At 40.6% G+C, this 17,125-nt stretch overlaps 1 protein-coding gene across 3 annotated transcripts in view; it reads left to right on the top strand.

Moving 5' to 3' along the window:
* Window positions 1-391: 391 nt before the first annotated feature.
* LOC133867439 (uncharacterized) overlaps window positions 392-17,125 on the top strand; it is a 31,059-nt gene continuing 14,325 nt past the window's right edge. For all 3 annotated transcript variants that reach the window (XM_062304205.1, XM_062304204.1, XM_062304203.1), the window contains exons 1-7: window positions 392-643; window positions 1,540-1,714; window positions 1,871-1,954; window positions 2,542-2,783; window positions 2,916-3,156; window positions 3,753-3,832; window positions 4,641-4,725. In XM_062304205.1, the coding sequence (XP_062160189.1) occupies window positions 510-643; window positions 1,540-1,714; window positions 1,871-1,954; window positions 2,542-2,783; window positions 2,916-3,156; window positions 3,753-3,832; window positions 4,641-4,725 (1,041 nt within the window). In that variant the 5' untranslated portion in view covers window positions 392-509. The remainder of the gene's footprint in view (window positions 644-1,539; window positions 1,715-1,870; window positions 1,955-2,541; window positions 2,784-2,915; window positions 3,157-3,752; window positions 3,833-4,640; window positions 4,726-17,125) is intronic.

Below are 17,125 nucleotides of genomic sequence, written 5' to 3'. Positions count from 1 at the left end.
ACGTCCCAACCACCGCGAATGATGGGACTCCTCGTGGTGTACTGGTGTAGATGTACAAGAATAGTAGAATGTGCCGAAAATGGCCCGAAATGCGTCACTGAAGATCTGACAGTGACACTTTGACCTACCGCAACGTGGAGTGCTTCCCACGCACGCTACCTAGAGCGTGAGACACATCACTCGCCTTCTGACAACTATCGTGAAACTTTCTATTAATTAATTAATAAAGAGCTCTCATCCCCTACTCTCCACAAACAAAAAATCCAACCTGACCTGCCGTATGATGCCGCCACGTTTCTAAAAAGTGGCTGTTGGTATTTTAAACAGCCACGTGGCGTTTGAGTGAGGGTTGAGGCGATGATTGTGTATAAGCCGCCGACGCAGCGGAGAAGGAGGACGCTAAACAATCGGGTTTGGCCAGAGGGGTTTTGAGGTTCTCTAGCTTGCATCGTCTCCTCGTCGTTGCAATAAACAAGAGCTCTTTCTCTGAGAGAGTGAAGAGAGAGCGAATGGAGGAGGAGCGAAAGGAGGAAGAGGAGATGACTGGTTCGAGCTTGACGATGGAGAAGGTGGCCGCAGCGAAGCAGTTCATAGAGAACCACTACAGAGCTCAGATGAAGAACATTCGAGAGCGGAAAGAGAGGTAGAGTAGGGATTGATTATGCTATGCGACTGAATTTATTTTAGAGGAAAATGTAGGAAAGGAAATTAATTTTAACTACCAATTTTGGAGTTTTAGTTGCCTTTAACTAGGCACAGTGCATGCGCAGCTTAGATCTTGTTATTTAAGTATTTTCAGTTTCTTTGGTTGGTAGCTCTGAAAATGTAGGATTAGTAAAGAATCTATCAAATTATTGGGCATTTAGGAACAGGAAGGTCCACTCAAGTGAGACTCAAAAGAGGGTAATTTTACTGTTGGCTTTAGACTCAAAAAATTATAAGTTTGAAATATAAGCTTATTTTCCCATCATTTCCCCAGGGATCAAAGGGGAGTTCTTGAATCTGATCCAGCTGGGTTAATGTGTTATTTTGGCCATTCTGTCTTTGTATGATATGGTTGATACATCTAATTACTCTATATTTACTAGATTATTAGATGGAGAAAATCATGGGCAAAGACAAAAGGTTTATCTTAAAGCGAATAAGAGAATTCCAGTAGAGTGTCGCTTCCAAATCAGGGAGGCCACTCAAATGAGAACCATGTCAAGAGGGACTCCAGAGTTTGATACTGTCCTGTGTAACAGGAGCTGCTTCACTTTCACAATGATTTCACTCTCCATAAGTGGGGAATGATTGGCTAAGATGATGGATCAAGAGAATTTGAGGTCATACATATTTAGAGATAGAGAATTGAAATTTAAAATTAAAGAACCGAACAGCTCAGGTCGAACACTCTGCGGTTGACTGTGTGCATTCGTCGCAATTGATCTTAACTAAATTGGGTCAGAGACACCCTAACAAAATATATAGAATAAAGATTGCAATGCAAAGTTTCAGTTAGATAAGTAATAACCTATATTTGGTTTGTCTCCATTGCAGACGATGGGTGTTAGAGAGGAAATTAGCTTCCTCAGATGTGCCCAAGGAGGAACAGATCAACCTGATCAAAGATTTAGAGCGAAAAGAGACAGAATTTATGCGACTTAAAAGGCACAGGATATGCGTTGATGATTTTGAGCTTTTGACCATTATTGGGAGGGGGGCCTTTGGTGAGGTCAGGATTGTCCATAATATACTTGCAATGCATTGAAAAATCTATAATTGGCTTGATAGTCATAGAAAATATTTGACCAACTGCTTGCTTCTTATATAAGCCTGTTATGAAATGACTATTTAGCATTTTTTTCGCTTAGACTTTCCCAATCTACAGGTCCGATTGTGTCGGGAGAAGAAATCCGGAAATATTTATGCCATGAAAAAGTTGAAGAAATCTGAAATGCTTATCAGAGGACAGGTGAGAACATGAATCATGTTTCCTACAGAACCTACAACTGAAGCTTAACTTGAAGGGGTTACTTTTTCGTTTCCTGATTTACCTATTAGTTACCATTTGCACCAAATGGTCATCACCTTTCCCTTGTATTACTGCACTCTTGGATTATTATCGACCCCAAGTATACTTTCTAATGCTTATCAAATTTCCTGTATATTAAAGATCTTCGCTATGTACCTTTTAATTTTTCATCTTTATTGTAATCCCTAAAGTGCTTTGGCTGTTGCTGGATTTATCTAGGATTTTTCTTAAAATGAAAAAAAGATCTTGTCTTCGTTTTTTTTGTTAGGCAAAAGAGAATTTACTCATTTCCACAAGTTTATGTCATGTGTGGGATGAAACTAGCCAATTTTTTAATGTTATATGTCAATTTTATCAATAGATTTTATATATTTTAAAGTTTTATGTACTTCATATCTAATCTTTTGACAATGTTGCTACACTTTATTGAATGTGCTGCCTCCATTTATATCCTAAAACCATGTACTCCTTGAATTTTGTTTGGGCATGTTTGGTTGATTTTTGTGATGTGGCATTTTTGGTCGTAGGTGGAACATGTAAGAGCTGAGAGGAACTTGCTGGCAGAAGTTGCAAGCCATTGCATTGTGAAACTTTATTACTCGTTTCAGGATGCAGAGTACTTATATTTGATTATGGAATATCTGCCTGGTGGTGACATAATGACTCTGCTGATGAGGGAAGAGACCTTAACAGAAAATGTGGCTAGATTTTACATTGCACAGAGTGTCCTGGCCATAGAGTCTATTCACAGACACAATTACATTCATAGGTGAATATAGACTGCCGGTGTGATGTCATCCAATTAATGAGTTAGATGCTGGAACTGTTGTAATTTGGGCCGATAATTCTAATGTGTTAAATATTAACATGTCTCATAAGCTTACCTTCACTTTCTTTTCAGAGATATCAAGCCTGACAACCTTCTTTTGGACAAAAATGGTCACATGAAGCTCTCAGATTTTGGCCTTTGTAAGCCTCTCGATTGCACTACTTTATCTGCACTGCATGAAAATAGTACCAGGGATGAAAATTTGACGGAACCAATGGATGTCGATGGATGCTTTCCTGATGCGGATAATGGGAGGACTTGGAAAAGCCCCCTTGAACAGCTTCAGCACTGGCAGATGAACAGGAGGAAGTTGGTAAGCTAATTTCGGTGGTATATTGATGGAGTATGTCTCTTCAAAGTTTATTTCAGTTTATATAGTAGGACAAATATGACAATGTCTCAAAAATGATGTAAATTATTAGTTGAAGAGGTCATTCTTTTGCTGATATGACTAGGGGCGCCTTACGTTGTTATATATAAAATTTGCACTTATCAAAAAAAAAATTCTTTTGCAGATAATTGATAGATGAAAGCATGCTCTTCTTTCTTTCTTTTCTGACTGGAATGTGATATATTATTGAGGCAATGGCCCACTGCAAGGCTCTCCTACTGCATGTCACATTTGCTAGTTGAGTCACACTGATCCCCAAAAACCCAACCCACCCACCCACCCATCAGGATATTGTTAGAGTTTCCATGTCAGCTATTTTAGGTTTGGAAGTGAATTTGCAAAATAATATCACTATGGCTAAAAGGTACAATCCCTGAAACTTTTAGATCCATGTACACAAACAATAAAGATGCCTATATTACGGTCATAAAATTACTAGTTTGCTCATGCACTATTGTTGCTTTAAAATTATAAAGCATTTCTTTATTCATAATTGTTTTTTTTTTTTGTTTGGAAAGGCCTTTTCAACTGTCGGCACACCAGATTATATAGCTCCTGAAGTGTTACAGAAGAAGGGATATGGAATGGAATGCGACTGGTTAGTCTAGACTGAAATGTTTTCTATTTTATGGTTCTTTCAGAGTTGCCATAGATGTTGCTAATTCCTGATGTTAGAAGTAGTTTTTCCTTTGCATTTAGTCTTCTATTTCTCTTTTCAGATTGTCAATGTCTAAGTTCATTTGTTTTTCTTGTCATTGATGAAGTAAGTTGTGACCTTGAACTTTGAAATGCCATTCATGCGCTTTTGTCGCGCTGAAAAGGGCTGGAGAAATCTTAATTGTCTTTTTAAGGAGTGATGAACTTTCATTGTATTGCTAGTGTTTAAACAAACGCTTAATAAATAAGAGTGTTTCTACTTCTGTCTACTTCTCATATACAATTTTCTTTAAGGAGAAATCAATTACTAAGATTGCTAATTCTATTGAAAATTTGTCTAAAGTTCTCACATTGATCTTTTATTTGTTGTGTGTGGAGGGCGCGTTGAGAAAATTTTATTAGCTTTTCAGTATAGGTACAAGAAAAGCCCTAGCTCTCCTTGTAGAAAGCTATATTTAACCTCTACATATTGCGGTTTTAACAAAGTGATGGCATCTTGAATTCTATGTTTGTGCGTATGTGTAATATGTTTATACTAAAACATTAGTATGGTTTCTGATATTTTACAATTTTTTTTCCCTATTGGATAGATAAGTATATTTGTGACTTTTTTTTTTTGCTTTCTATTTTTTCAAATTCCATTTTTAAGACAAATTTAGTTTTTTGTATACTATGCATGTACTTAATGCTACTTCTGTTCCCCTTTTTTGAGATATTGCGATGTACTTAGTTATTTGGACTTCAAACAGGTGGTCGTTGGGAGCAATAATGTATGAAATGCTTGTTGGTTACCCTCCTTTTTATTCAGACGACCCAATAACTGCATGCAGAAAGGTAACATGCTCAAAATCTCCACATGGAAGTTCAATTTCTATAAGTATAAAACTTCTCAAAACTCTCCACATTGGAAGTTCAATTTCTATAAGTATAAAACTTCTGCGTGGCCACGTTAGTTTGGGCTAATTTACAATAATTAAATGTTCCTTATCAACTAATAATAATAATAATAATTAAATGTTCCTTTGTCTAGTAAATGGCATGTCTTGGAATAGAGATCTTTACTTTAGCCTTGATTGAAGTTACTGTTAAATGAAATGTCAATTTGAGTTGCATGCTATTAAAAGGGATTGGTTTACTACCTATGAGTCAATCAATAGTGGTTTGGTTTTGATTGGAAACGATGTAGCCTGTAAGATTGTTGGTATCAGTACAATTAGAATAAGGATCCCTGACGGAATTGTTAGAACTGTGACAGATGTTTGACATATACTAGATTTGAAGAAACCTCTTATTTTTTTTGGGCATTTTGGACTCCTTTGGATATAAGTATTTTGGTGAAGGTAGAGTCATTAGAGTTAGTAAAGGCTTATTGGTTGTGATGAAAGGTAGCAAGGTTGATGACCTTTATTTTTTTCAGGGCAGTATGGTGACAAGTTTAGTTGTTGTATCTTCTTTAGATGATCTAGATTCAATTACTACTAGGTTATGGCATATGGAGTTGGGTGGTATGGCAATCTTGAGCAAGGGTGGTGGGGTGGGGGGTGTTTGCTTTGTGATTAGAAAACATGAACACTTGACTTTTGTGAGCATTGTGTCTTTGAGAAGCAGTGCAGAGTCAAGTTCAGTACATGTATCCATAGAATGAATGGTATAATGGATTATATCTATTGAGATCTTTTTCCTCTTAGGTTCCATTGAAGGGTGATGCTCGGTATTTTATGACATTTATTAATGATAATTCAAGAAAAGGTTGGGTATATTTTTTGAAGAAGAAAATTGATGTGTTCATCATTTTCAAGCAATGGAATGTTACGGTCCTCCGTAACGGGGGATGATTGGTGTATAATTTGGATGGAGAAGTGCGTGGGATAGTAGGGTATTCGAGGTATCCTAGGCCTCCTAAAGTTAAGATTATTCGAGAAACCCTAAAAAACTCCTAATCAACTACAAGAGCTGAATTATAATAATTTTCTTCTTTTCTTTATTTCATTCTTCAATACCCTATTTATAGGGTTACAAATCTGAAAATATGGGAACGATAAATAAGTAAATATTACATAAATATTACTAAACCTAATGGGGTCATTAATTCTCTTATTTCCTTCCTATTGGAGATATTGCTTTATGAGCAAGACTCCTTATTATTCTTTCCAAGAGACAATAATTAATTCTCTTATTTCTTTCCTATTGGAGATATTGCTTTATGAGCAAAACTCCTTATTTTCCTAATAATAATAATCTATTATTCTTTCCTAAAGACAATACACTCTTACCTTATTTAAGAACCTAACCTAATTATTCTATTAAAGAAGGTATAAATATAATTCCAATAATGCCCGTGTTATATACCCTAGGTACGTAACATGGAAGGTGTTAGTTGAGAATCGGACTGGGAAGAAAATTAAGGGACTCAGTACAGACAATTGCATGCAATTTTGTAGTGGTGATTTTGATAAATTTTGCAAGAATGAAGGCATCGCTAGACATCGTACAGTTAGACAAACTCCACAACAGAATGAGGTTTTTGAACAAATAAGCATGTCTCTCTTGGAGAGAGCATGTTGCATGCTTTCAAATGCTGGATTGTCTAAGAATTTCTTGGCTGAGGTGGTCAATATAGCTTGCTATTTTGTTAGTTGTTCTCCATCGATTGCTATTGGTTGTAAAACTTTTTATGAGGTATGGTTTGGTACTTTTACTGATTATTCGAATTTGAAAACTTTTGGTTGTTTTGCTTATTGTTATGTGAATGAGGGTAAGCTTAAGCTTTGGACAAATGAATGTATATTTCTTGGCTATGCTGATGGGGTGAAATGATATAGATTGTAGTACTCTGATCCCAAATCACCTAAGCTTATAGTTAGTAGGTAAAAGATTTCTCTTTGAATAATGTTTTTTAACCTTACCGTATCAGGTTGATTGCACTTGTATATAGAGCAATCGGTTACAAGAGTTTGATTCAGCTACTACCTTTTTAGAGATATACTCTAGCTATATGATATACACGGTTAGGATGAGATATACATTGGTAGAGATTGATTTGAACTAGGACTATTCTAATCTAAATAGATATACACGATTAGATATAGGTTTGATCTAAACCTATTTTGATCTAAGTCTAACCAATTATAATTCAAACCCAAGGTTATCTAAAACTCTTATCTTCGGTTGAAGCTAAGAGACCCTCAACACTCGGACTCTTGGATTAGAGTCCTTGTGCTTTAACATCCCCCCTCAAGGTTAGCGGGTTAGGGTGCACGTTGAGCTTGGAGCAGAAGCATTGAAACCGGTTGGAAACAATTGGTTTGGTGAGAACATCAGCAATTTGCTCTTTGCTGGGGATGAACAGAATGTGTAGAGTCTTGGCAGCAACATGATCACGAACGAAGTGGAAATCTATTTCCACATGTTTAGTTATAGCATGGAAAACCGGGTTGGCTACCAAGTATGTGGCGCCAATGTTATCACACCATAACTTTGGAGGAGAAGGGAGCTGAACACCAAGATCCTAGAGAAGATATTGAATCCATAGCAGTTCGGCTGTGGCATTGGCAACCGACTTATACTCAGCTTCGGTACTCGATCTAGACATTGTGGGATGTTTCTTAGAACTCCAAGAAATCATATTTGAACCCAAAAATACACAATATCCTCCAGTAGACTTGCGATCATCCAGGCTTATTACCCAATCCGCATCGGAGAAAGCTTCAAGTGTGGATATATTCGACTAAGTGAGTAGGAGGCCATGAGAGACCATGTGCTTTAGGTATTGTAGTATCCTTTTGACAGCTTGCCAATGGAGTTTAGAAGGCTTGTGCATGAACTGACACACCCGGTTTATTGCAAAAGCCAAGTCTGGGCGTGTGAGTGATAAATATTGCAAGGATCTCACGGTGCTTTGATAGAGCAAAGGGTCTTCCATGGAATCACCATCAAATGCTGAGAGAGAGCTGGAAGACGACATGAGAGAGGAGAGGGGCTTAACTTCCAACATATTTGTACGCTTGAGTAAGTTAAGGATGTAACGTCTTTGGGAGAGTAAAAGACTAGTTTTCAGAGGAGTGACTTTCACACCGAGAAAATAGTTTAGTTTGCCAAGATCTTTGATTGCAAATGACATCCGAAGCTGCTGCAAAAGATCTGAAATAGCTGCTGGAACAGAGGCAGTGATGATGATATCATCAACATAGACTAAAACAAACATAGTTAATGATGAAGTCCGTAAAGTAAAAAGAGAAGAATCTGCCTTAGAACTAGTAAAACCCAGTTCAAGAAGCCTGTTACTCAGTCGTGCAAACCAAGCCCTTGGTGCTCGTTTCAAGCCATAGAGGGCTTTTTGTAGCTTACAAACATGATTTGGTAGGCTTGGATGAGAGAAACCGGGTGGTTGAGTCATATATACTTCTTCATCTAGGTAGCCATGTAGAAATGCGTTTTGGATGTCAATTTGGCGCATATCCCATCCGCGAGAATAAGCCAAAGATAACACTGTCCGAATGGTTGTAGGTTTAACAGACTGAAAGTCTCCTCATAGTCTAGACCAGCTTGTTGATGAAAACCTTTAGCTACAAGGCAAGCTTTATGCCTTTCGATGGACCCATCCGCCTTACTTTTAACTTTGAACACCCACTTGCAGCGTACCAGATTTGTAGCTTGCTGAGGAGGGACTAGAGTCCAAGTTTGGTTTTGGAGAAGAGCATTAAACTCAGTTTGCATAGCTTGCCTCCACTCAGGTACTTTGACAGCATTGGAATAGCAGGTACGTTCTGTAAGTGCTACATCATGTACAACAAGTAGAGCCCGAGATATAGTATATTTAACTCTGCCATCTGTGAAGATCCGCGGTTGCACAATCTGATTTTGTGCACGAGTGACCATTAGATGTAACCGGGTGGGAGCAGGACAAGAAGGAGGGGAATGAGACACAACAGAGGACTCTAAGGAATCGGATGAAACACTTGATGCAGAAGGAGATAGAGGAGGGGAAGAAGGAGGACTTACTGCTGCAGATGGAGAACTGACCGGGTAGGAAGGTATTGTTAAGGAGGATGGTAATAATGTAGATGAAGCCTGCAAATTAGGAGTAGATGGTGATGAATGAGAAAAAAAAGGGAAGGAGTGTTCATGGAACACAACATCACGAGAGATGTACATGTGGGCTGTTGGGATATGAAAACATTTGTAGCCTTTATGGTTTCGCCTATACCCTAAGAATACACATTCTTTGGACCGAAAGTCAAATTTGTGTTGATTATATGGAAGGAGATTAGGAAAACAAGCACAGCCAAAGATTCTTAAAAAATTGTAATTGGGGCTGCGATTAAAAAGCTTTTGGAAAGGGGAGAGATTTTGTAGGGCTGGTGTGGGGAGCTGATTGATGAGATAACATGAAGTTTGGCAAGCTTCATCCCAAAACGTTTTGGGAACGTGACTTTCAGCAAGAAGGGCAAGGGATGTATCAATGATGTGTCTATGTTTGCGATCAACACATCCTTGTTGTCGATGTGTATGAGGACATGAAATGCGATGGAGAATGCCATGTTTATGGAAGAATGTATTTAAAGGACGAAATTCCCCACCCCAATCAGTTTGAATTTGTTTGATTTTAGTGTTAAAGAGACGTTCAACCATAGATTGAGATTGGAGAAAAACAAAAAAGACATCAGATTTGCATTGAATTGGAAAGAGCCAAGTAAATCGGCTGAAAGCATCAACAAAGGAAACATAGTACTTGTTCCCATTAGAGGAGACAACAGGGGAAGGACCCCATACGTCTGAAAAAATTAACTCTAAAGGAAGATTAAAAACTGAAGTAGAGGCCGAGAAGGGAAGCTGATGTGCTTTAGCTTGTTGGCAGGAGACACAAGAAGCATTCAGCTTATTGGAAAAAGCAGGAAGGGAAAACTTGGAAATTACGTACTTAACAGTTCGTAGAGAAGGGTGACCCAAGCGTTTGCGCCATTGATTAGCGGAAGTCCTTTCACCAACAAGAGAGTATGGAGATGGAGAAGAAGTGGGAGAAGGCAGCAGCTGATAAAGGCCGTTCTTATGTGGACCCCGGTGAAGGATTGACTTGGTTTGACAGTCCTTGATGACAAAAAAAGAAGAGTGAAACTCAAAATATACATTGTTATCATGAGCAAATTGACGGACAGACAAAAGATTTTTGCAAATAGAAGGGACATGCATCAATTGTTTAAGAAGAAACGAACGACATGGAGAAGACAAAGTAGCAGAGCCAATATTATGGATAGACAAACCTTTACCATTTCCCACCCGGATTTGGTCAGAACCCGTGTAACCATCAGAGGACAACGTGAGGTTGTTCAGGTCATGAGTGAGATGGTGAGTAGCTTCGGAATCAGGATACCAACTGTCATCGGTTGGTAGGCTAGGAGAGGAGTAGAAGGCCTGCAGAGGGGGCTGAGCGTCATTCTGAGAAGTCTGATCAAACCGTTGATAGCAAGTGGTAGCATAGTGGCCCAGTTTGTTGCATATTTGACAGAGAGGTCGAGAGGATCTTGCATGGCCACGACCACGGATACCAGAAACTTGACCACGTCCGCCATGAAAGGGGGCACGATAGCCACGTCCATTTGGGAAACCATGGCCACGGACAGTATTGAAGCTGCGATCACGCTGGCCAGAATTGCCAGAGTTTCTGGTAGTGACATGGGCAGTGGCATTGGAGATATCTGTGTTGGCCAGTTGCTGCTCGAGGCGCATCTCATGGGCGAGGAGCAAACCATAGATATCATCTCGGGAGATGTGATCAACCCGAGTAGTGACTGAGGTGACTAAAGGATCAAATCCAAGTCTAGCTAACAGGAAGGAGACGGCTTCAAAGTCGTTGAGAGGTTGGCCACATGCAGCAAGTGTGTCGTTGAGAGTTTTCAGCTTGTGGAAATAGTCGGTTATGGAGGAATTACCTTTCTTTAAGGTAGCAAATTGGAAGTGAACTTGCATAATCCAGGCATGAGCTTGGGAAGCAAACATTTTCTCTAGCGATTCCCATAGTGCACGAGATGTGGTGCAGCCCACGGCATGGGAGACATAGGAGTCAGATAGGGTGGAGACCAGCACGCTGATGATGAGCTGATCTCGTTGATACCAGGAGAGATATTCCGGGTTGGCAATCATCACGGGAGCTCCAGGGGTAGTGACAGGATTCACTATCAGTTGAACAGGAGGAAAAACCGTGCCATCAATGAATCCATACACATCTTGTCCTCGAAGATATGCAAGGAGTTGAAATTGCCAGGCCATGTAATTGTCCTTGGTCAGTTTGATGGAAGGCGAGTGATTCATATGTGGGATATTGAACGCAGAAGATTGGGTGGTGGAGCTGGAATCGGTGGTAACAATAGATTCGGCCATTGAGAAGAAAAAGAAGGAAACAGGAAAGATGAGTAGACGATTAGTTTTTTTGTTGCTCTGATACCATAAAAGATTTCTCTTTGAATAATGTTTTTCAACCTTACTGTATCAAGTTGATTGCACTTGTATATATAGCAATCGGTTACAAGAGTTTGATTCAGCTACTACCTCTTTAGAGATATACTCTAGCTATATGATATACACGGTTAGGATGAGATATACATTGGTATAGATTGATTTGAACTAGGACTGTTCTAATCTAAATAGATATACACGGTTAGATATAGGTTTGATCTAAACCTATTCTGATCTAAGTCTAACCAATTATAATTCAAACTCAAGGTTATCTAAAACTCTTATCTTCGGTTGAAGCTAAGAGACCCTCAACACTCGGACTCTTGGATAAGAGTCCTTGTGCTTTAATGGTAGGGATGTTGTGTTTGATAAATCTGCCATGCTTCACCTGAGGAAGGAGTTTGTTGTGTCTACAGGAAAAGAGTATGGTTATAGTAATGAGGTGGAGCTTCACATAGGGTGCAAGATGGCACTTGAAATCAGCCCATTCAAATGTGCATGGTTTCAGTTATGATGATGATGATTCATAAGAAGAGCAAGAGTGCAACATTGTGACTGGTAGATAGAGGAGGCAGATTAGGCCACCTCAGAGATATGACTATGTAGATTTGGTAGCGCATGCACTCATTGTGGCGGAGGAAACTGGAGTTCAAGAGCCTTAGACTTTTTTAGAAGTTGTCATAAGTAATGAGTTTGCACAATGGGTTGTTAGCATGATTGAGGAGATTGAATTTCTTCATAAGAATCAGACTTGGGAATTCGTAAAATTGCCTAAGGTCACAAAGAGTTGGGTGCAAATGAGTCTTCAAGAAAAAGGAAGGGATTTTGGGGGTTGAAGATGCTAGGTACAAGGCACGTATGGTTGTAAATGGCTATAGTCAAAGAGAGGGCATAGACTTTAATGAAGTTTACTCTCCTGTTGTGAAAAATATCTCTATTCTCGTGTTGCTTGCCATGGTTGCTCTATTTGATTTGAAACTTGAGCAACTTGATGTGAAAACATCGTTTCTACATGGTGAGCTTGAAAAAACTATCTATATGCATAAGCCAGAGGGGTTCATTGTTGAAGGAAAATAAGATTATGTTTGTTGATTGAGGAGATCATTATATGGTTTGAAACAGTCTCCGAGGCAGTGATGCAAGCACTTTGACAGCGTTATGGTTGGACATGGTTACACTTGAAGTAGCTTTGATAGCTGTGTCTACTACAAACAATTGTCAGATGGTTCTTTTGTCTATTTATTGCTCTATATGGATGACATGCTTATTGCTGCTAAAAGCATGTTAGAGATTAAGATATTGAAATCTTAGTTAGGGTGATGAGTTTGAAATGAAGAATTTGGGTGTTGCAAAGAAAATCCTAGTGATGAAGATTCATTGGGATAGGAAAGCGGGAAAGTTATACTATCACAAAAAAAAAAAAGACATTGATAAAGTACTTAGACGCTTTGGTATGCAAAATTCTAAACCAGTGAGTACTTGCCACTCATTTAAGACTTTAGCAGCTTTATTACTGCAGAGTGAGGAAGAGGAGTAGTTCTCACGTGTTCCTGGCTTCAGCGCAGATGGGAGCATCATGTATGCTATGGTTTGCGCTCGTCTAGACATTTCTTAGGCAGTCGGTGTTGTTTGTTGCACGTGGCCAATCCGGGCAAGGTTCATTAGCAGACAATGAAATGGATACTTGGATATCCACGGGGCACTACATATGTTAGTTTGGTCTATGACAAAGGCAGTAGTATCGATTTCAATGTCATTGGGCATGTTGATTCAAATTATGTTGGTGATCTAGATAAGAGGAGATCTTTGATAGGTTTTCACTCGAAGTGTTTCATTAGTTGGAAGGAGACATTACTATCTACAATTGCTTTGTCTATGATTGAGGTATTGTATATGTGTAACACCCCAGTCCCATATTAGGAAGATGAGTAGCCTACATAGAGTGGGTGGTTTATAAAGATATTCATGGGTACTAAGTCCCACATTGCTTACTTGGTAAAATTAGGTTTTATAAGTGATTCTAGGGAATCTTCAAATTGACTAGTCCTTTTGGGGTAATAGCGCAGATATAGCTAGCAATTTTCCTGGATTGTTACAATATGGTAGCGATAGAGGCAATGAAATAAGCAGTTTGGTTAAGGCGTCTAGTTGGCGATTAGGGTTTGCAGCAAGATGAAACTGTTGTGTTAGGCGATAGCCAAAGCGCAATACATTTGACCAAAAATCAAATGTATCATGAGAGGTCCAAATACATTGATGTCGGATATCATTTTCTTCGGGAGGTTACACAGGGTCATATCACAGTGAAGAAAATTGTTACGGCAGAAAATCCAGTGGACATGTTGACTAAACCATTTAAGGTTCTCAAGTTCATTGCTTGAACTTGATTAATGTTTGTAGCTTGTAATTACCCTTAGTGGTGTTGGTGGAGACGTGATGAGGAGATTTGCGTAGGGGAGTTGATGGAATTCAAGTCTAGGTGGAGATTTGTGATGTTGTGACTTGGTGGGCCCATGTGTTTGTTCTTTCATTCTCCAAGCAGGAGAGCAAACATCACCGCCTGGTAGTCCTTGTTTTGGCCGAACTTGGACTTCTCTCTTTGCTAGCAGCTTTCGTGCATTTTTAGGGTCCGAGTTTCGGTTTGCAGGAATTGTAGGTTGTGTTTCTCGTAGGGAAGTCAGTCGGTGCTACTCTGGTTGGGTGTATCACTGTCTCGGCGATGTAAACATTCAGGTTTGGACGTCTGTTTTCCGAGGGTGTAGCGAGATGGAGAAGAAATTTTCTGTGGAGGCGAAGTCTTTTGCATTCGCGGCTTTGGATGGGGTGTCGGTACTGAGGGTGGTGGAGAAGAGAAATAAATTTCTGGGTGAGGTCGTACTGAGTGCTCAGTGCTCTAATTGGTTAGCGTCGACGTTGGAGGTGCTAATGGGTATTCCGGAAGATCAAGAATTTGTTAAGTCTTTCCGAGAAGGTTCGAAAATTCTGATTGCTCGGAGGGGTGGGAACAGAACTGGGCGATTCTTAGAGGCGACAGTATTTGGTTTGGGCAGTCGGAAAGGCTTCATTATCATCCCTGAGGGTCGTGGTGGGGATGGCAGAAATTCTCCGGCGAGTTGCGTAAGGCTGTCGATTTCCTCTCTTCTACGGTGGGTAGCGGGCAAGGCTCTTCGTCTTCGTCGATCAAGAAGGATGCGAAGGTGCTAGGGCCGAGTATGGGCTTGGCCTCAAAGTGGACGGGGCCGTCCTTTGTGGAGGTGTTGTGCTCGGTTCCGACCTCTGCTGTGAATAAGTTGCCCTTGGTGGGGGAACCTCGTTCCGGGTTGAGGGTTTCGCCGGAGTAGCTGGGTGCTCTTGATCCCCTCTCGGCGCCGACTCATTCTGAGCTAGTTTTGAGCTCGGCGGTGGGTTGCCCACATGATCCGTTGGTTAAAGACCGGTCTCTTGATTCGCTGGACAAGAAGCCTTCCTCACGTTCAAATTCGAATTTTGAACGTTCTATGATGCGCACGTGGAGCAAGCTGGTCAATGATTTGAAAGTGGTTTTGGGCCGGACTATTAGGATTTGTTTGGGCCGGCTTGCCGGGTCTGGCCTAGGTCGAAAATGTTCTGGTTTTTGCTTGGCCCGACTTCTACCGAAACCTAAAGCTCATACGGCGATCGAACTAGGGACGCCTCCTTTTCCGGCGCCGTCTCGGCCGGGGCCCTCGTCGTCAGCAGTTCCAGGGGCTCTTCCGGTTGGTTCGTCTTCTTCTGGGTTCTCTCTGGCGCGTCCTCCTCCTAGGGGTTTGGAGGCTGTTTCGTCGGGGAAGGGTATAGTAGTTCCAGGGGCGTCTTTTTCCTTTTCTGTGCCGTCTTTTCGGCCGGAGACCTCGTCGCCGGCAGTTCCAGGGGCTTTTCCAGTTCGGTCTTCTTCTTCAGGGGGAGGGTCTAGTAGTTTGAAGGTGGATACTAGCCGGGTCACTGCCTTTAAGTCTTTCGGTGCTTCTCTGGCAGTATCCCAACTCACGGCCTCTCCTTCCGCTGGAGCTACTGAGTTGGGGGAGAAGCTGCGCTCTTCTCCTCCCGTGGTTTCTAAGCCTTTTCAGAGGTATATCAGGAAGGCGAGGGTTCTTAGGGAACGGGTTTCGTGGAAGTGGAATGATGTGCTACTTTCAGATTCCCTGAAAGCCTCAAAGATGGTCGCCGACTTAGCTGTTAAGAAGTCTTCGGTTGCAGAGACTCCAGCGAAGAAGGTTGCTGAGCCTCCAGTGATGGAGGACTTTCTTAGAAAGGGGTTTCTCAATCCTCGCCCGGTTTTGCCAACCACTTCCTCTTCGCCACGGAAGTTCTTTGATGGGGGGATAGTCGGGCATTCCTCCCCTCCTAGAGGCTGCTCCAGTCCTTCTCCTGTTGAGGGTAAGGGTTTCTCCCAATCTCGGAATTGGCCAATTAGTTTTGATCATAACGGGGAGATTGTGGTTTGGGAGGATGATGTTGATTTTTGGGATGTTTTGCCTTTGGATTGGGCGTCAGAGGGTGCTTTTAGGAAGGAGGCGTTGGCAATTCGGGATGCCATGGAAGAAGAATTTCAGCGTGACAAGATGATATCGCGCTAAAAGTCCAAAGGTAAGAGGGAGCTTCTGAATCTACATAGCTTTATCAACTATGGCGAGACTAAGCCTTCCGCTAGGAGTAGGAAAGGAAAGAACCTTATGTTGTAGAGTTGTATGCTTGGGTTGGTTTGTGGGTCGTTCCTAAGGCTTTTGGTTTTTGCTCAGGATCTTGTGAGGGTTGTTGTTCTTGGGTTTTTCCCTCTGTTTTTTGGGTTTGCTTGTATTTCGGGTTTAAGGTTTTGGGGGTGTTTTCATGTTTTTTGGGTGGGGGTATCTTCTGGGATGTATTTTGTAGTTTGGGCTTTATGGGAGTTTCTTTTGGATTTTGGGTTTTTGGGGCCTTCGGGATTTGTGTGTGCGTAGGTTCTTGTGGGTTTTCTTCTGTGGGCTAGCTGGGTGTTCATGTGTATACTTTCTGTGTACTTAGGAGCGCTTTTCGCTTATTTTAATAAAGTTTTCTTACTTATAAAAAAAAAAAACATGAAAAAGAGAGACTTCAGCCATGAGAAAGAGAGACAATGGGAGAGAGAGAACGAGAGGGCAGCAAAAGTCTCATACTTTTGCGGCGCCCAACGACACTTAGAGAATTAAAGTATTTTTTTTTTTTGGTTAGATTTTTCATTTGTTTGAGAGTGAGTTTTGGGTCTATTGGAACTTTGAGTTTGAGTGGTTTTCTCTTTACTTATCTTTGTACTCCATCTTTGGATAATGGAATTTCTGATTGGTTGTCTCTGCTTATGGATGTAGGCTTGTTAAACCGAACCACGTAAATCTTGGTGTCCTGTGTGATTAGATTATTTTTATTATGTTCTTTTCTGCTTCTTTGCGATTTCTCACAATAGAGTACATGCATATGGTAGGAGTTTTAAGAATTGATGTTACTCTGCGATGTTTGTGAAGGATATGCTGAAACAACTATGGAGGTTTTGCTTTCAAACTGGTTGTGTCAAAGGAAAAGTGTTTCCATTACTATATCTGATTTCTAAAACTCTTGCTTCTTCGAGCTGGATTATGTTTCTATGTTGGTTGGTGTTGTTGATACTCAGACTTATAGGATGGTACCAAGGTGGATTCCAACCCCATCAGCAACAAGCATATGACTATGTTGGATATGATTGATCTAAGAAATGAGAAATGCTTGGGAGTTGTCACCGATAATTGAGATTCTAAGGTGTAATTGGTCATCTATA

Source organism: Alnus glutinosa, chromosome 4, assembly GCF_958979055.1.
Source record: "Alnus glutinosa chromosome 4, dhAlnGlut1.1, whole genome shotgun sequence".
NCBI lineage: Eukaryota > Viridiplantae > Streptophyta > Magnoliopsida > Fagales > Betulaceae > Alnus > Alnus glutinosa.
This window is presented reverse-complemented; position numbering and strand designations above follow the sequence as displayed.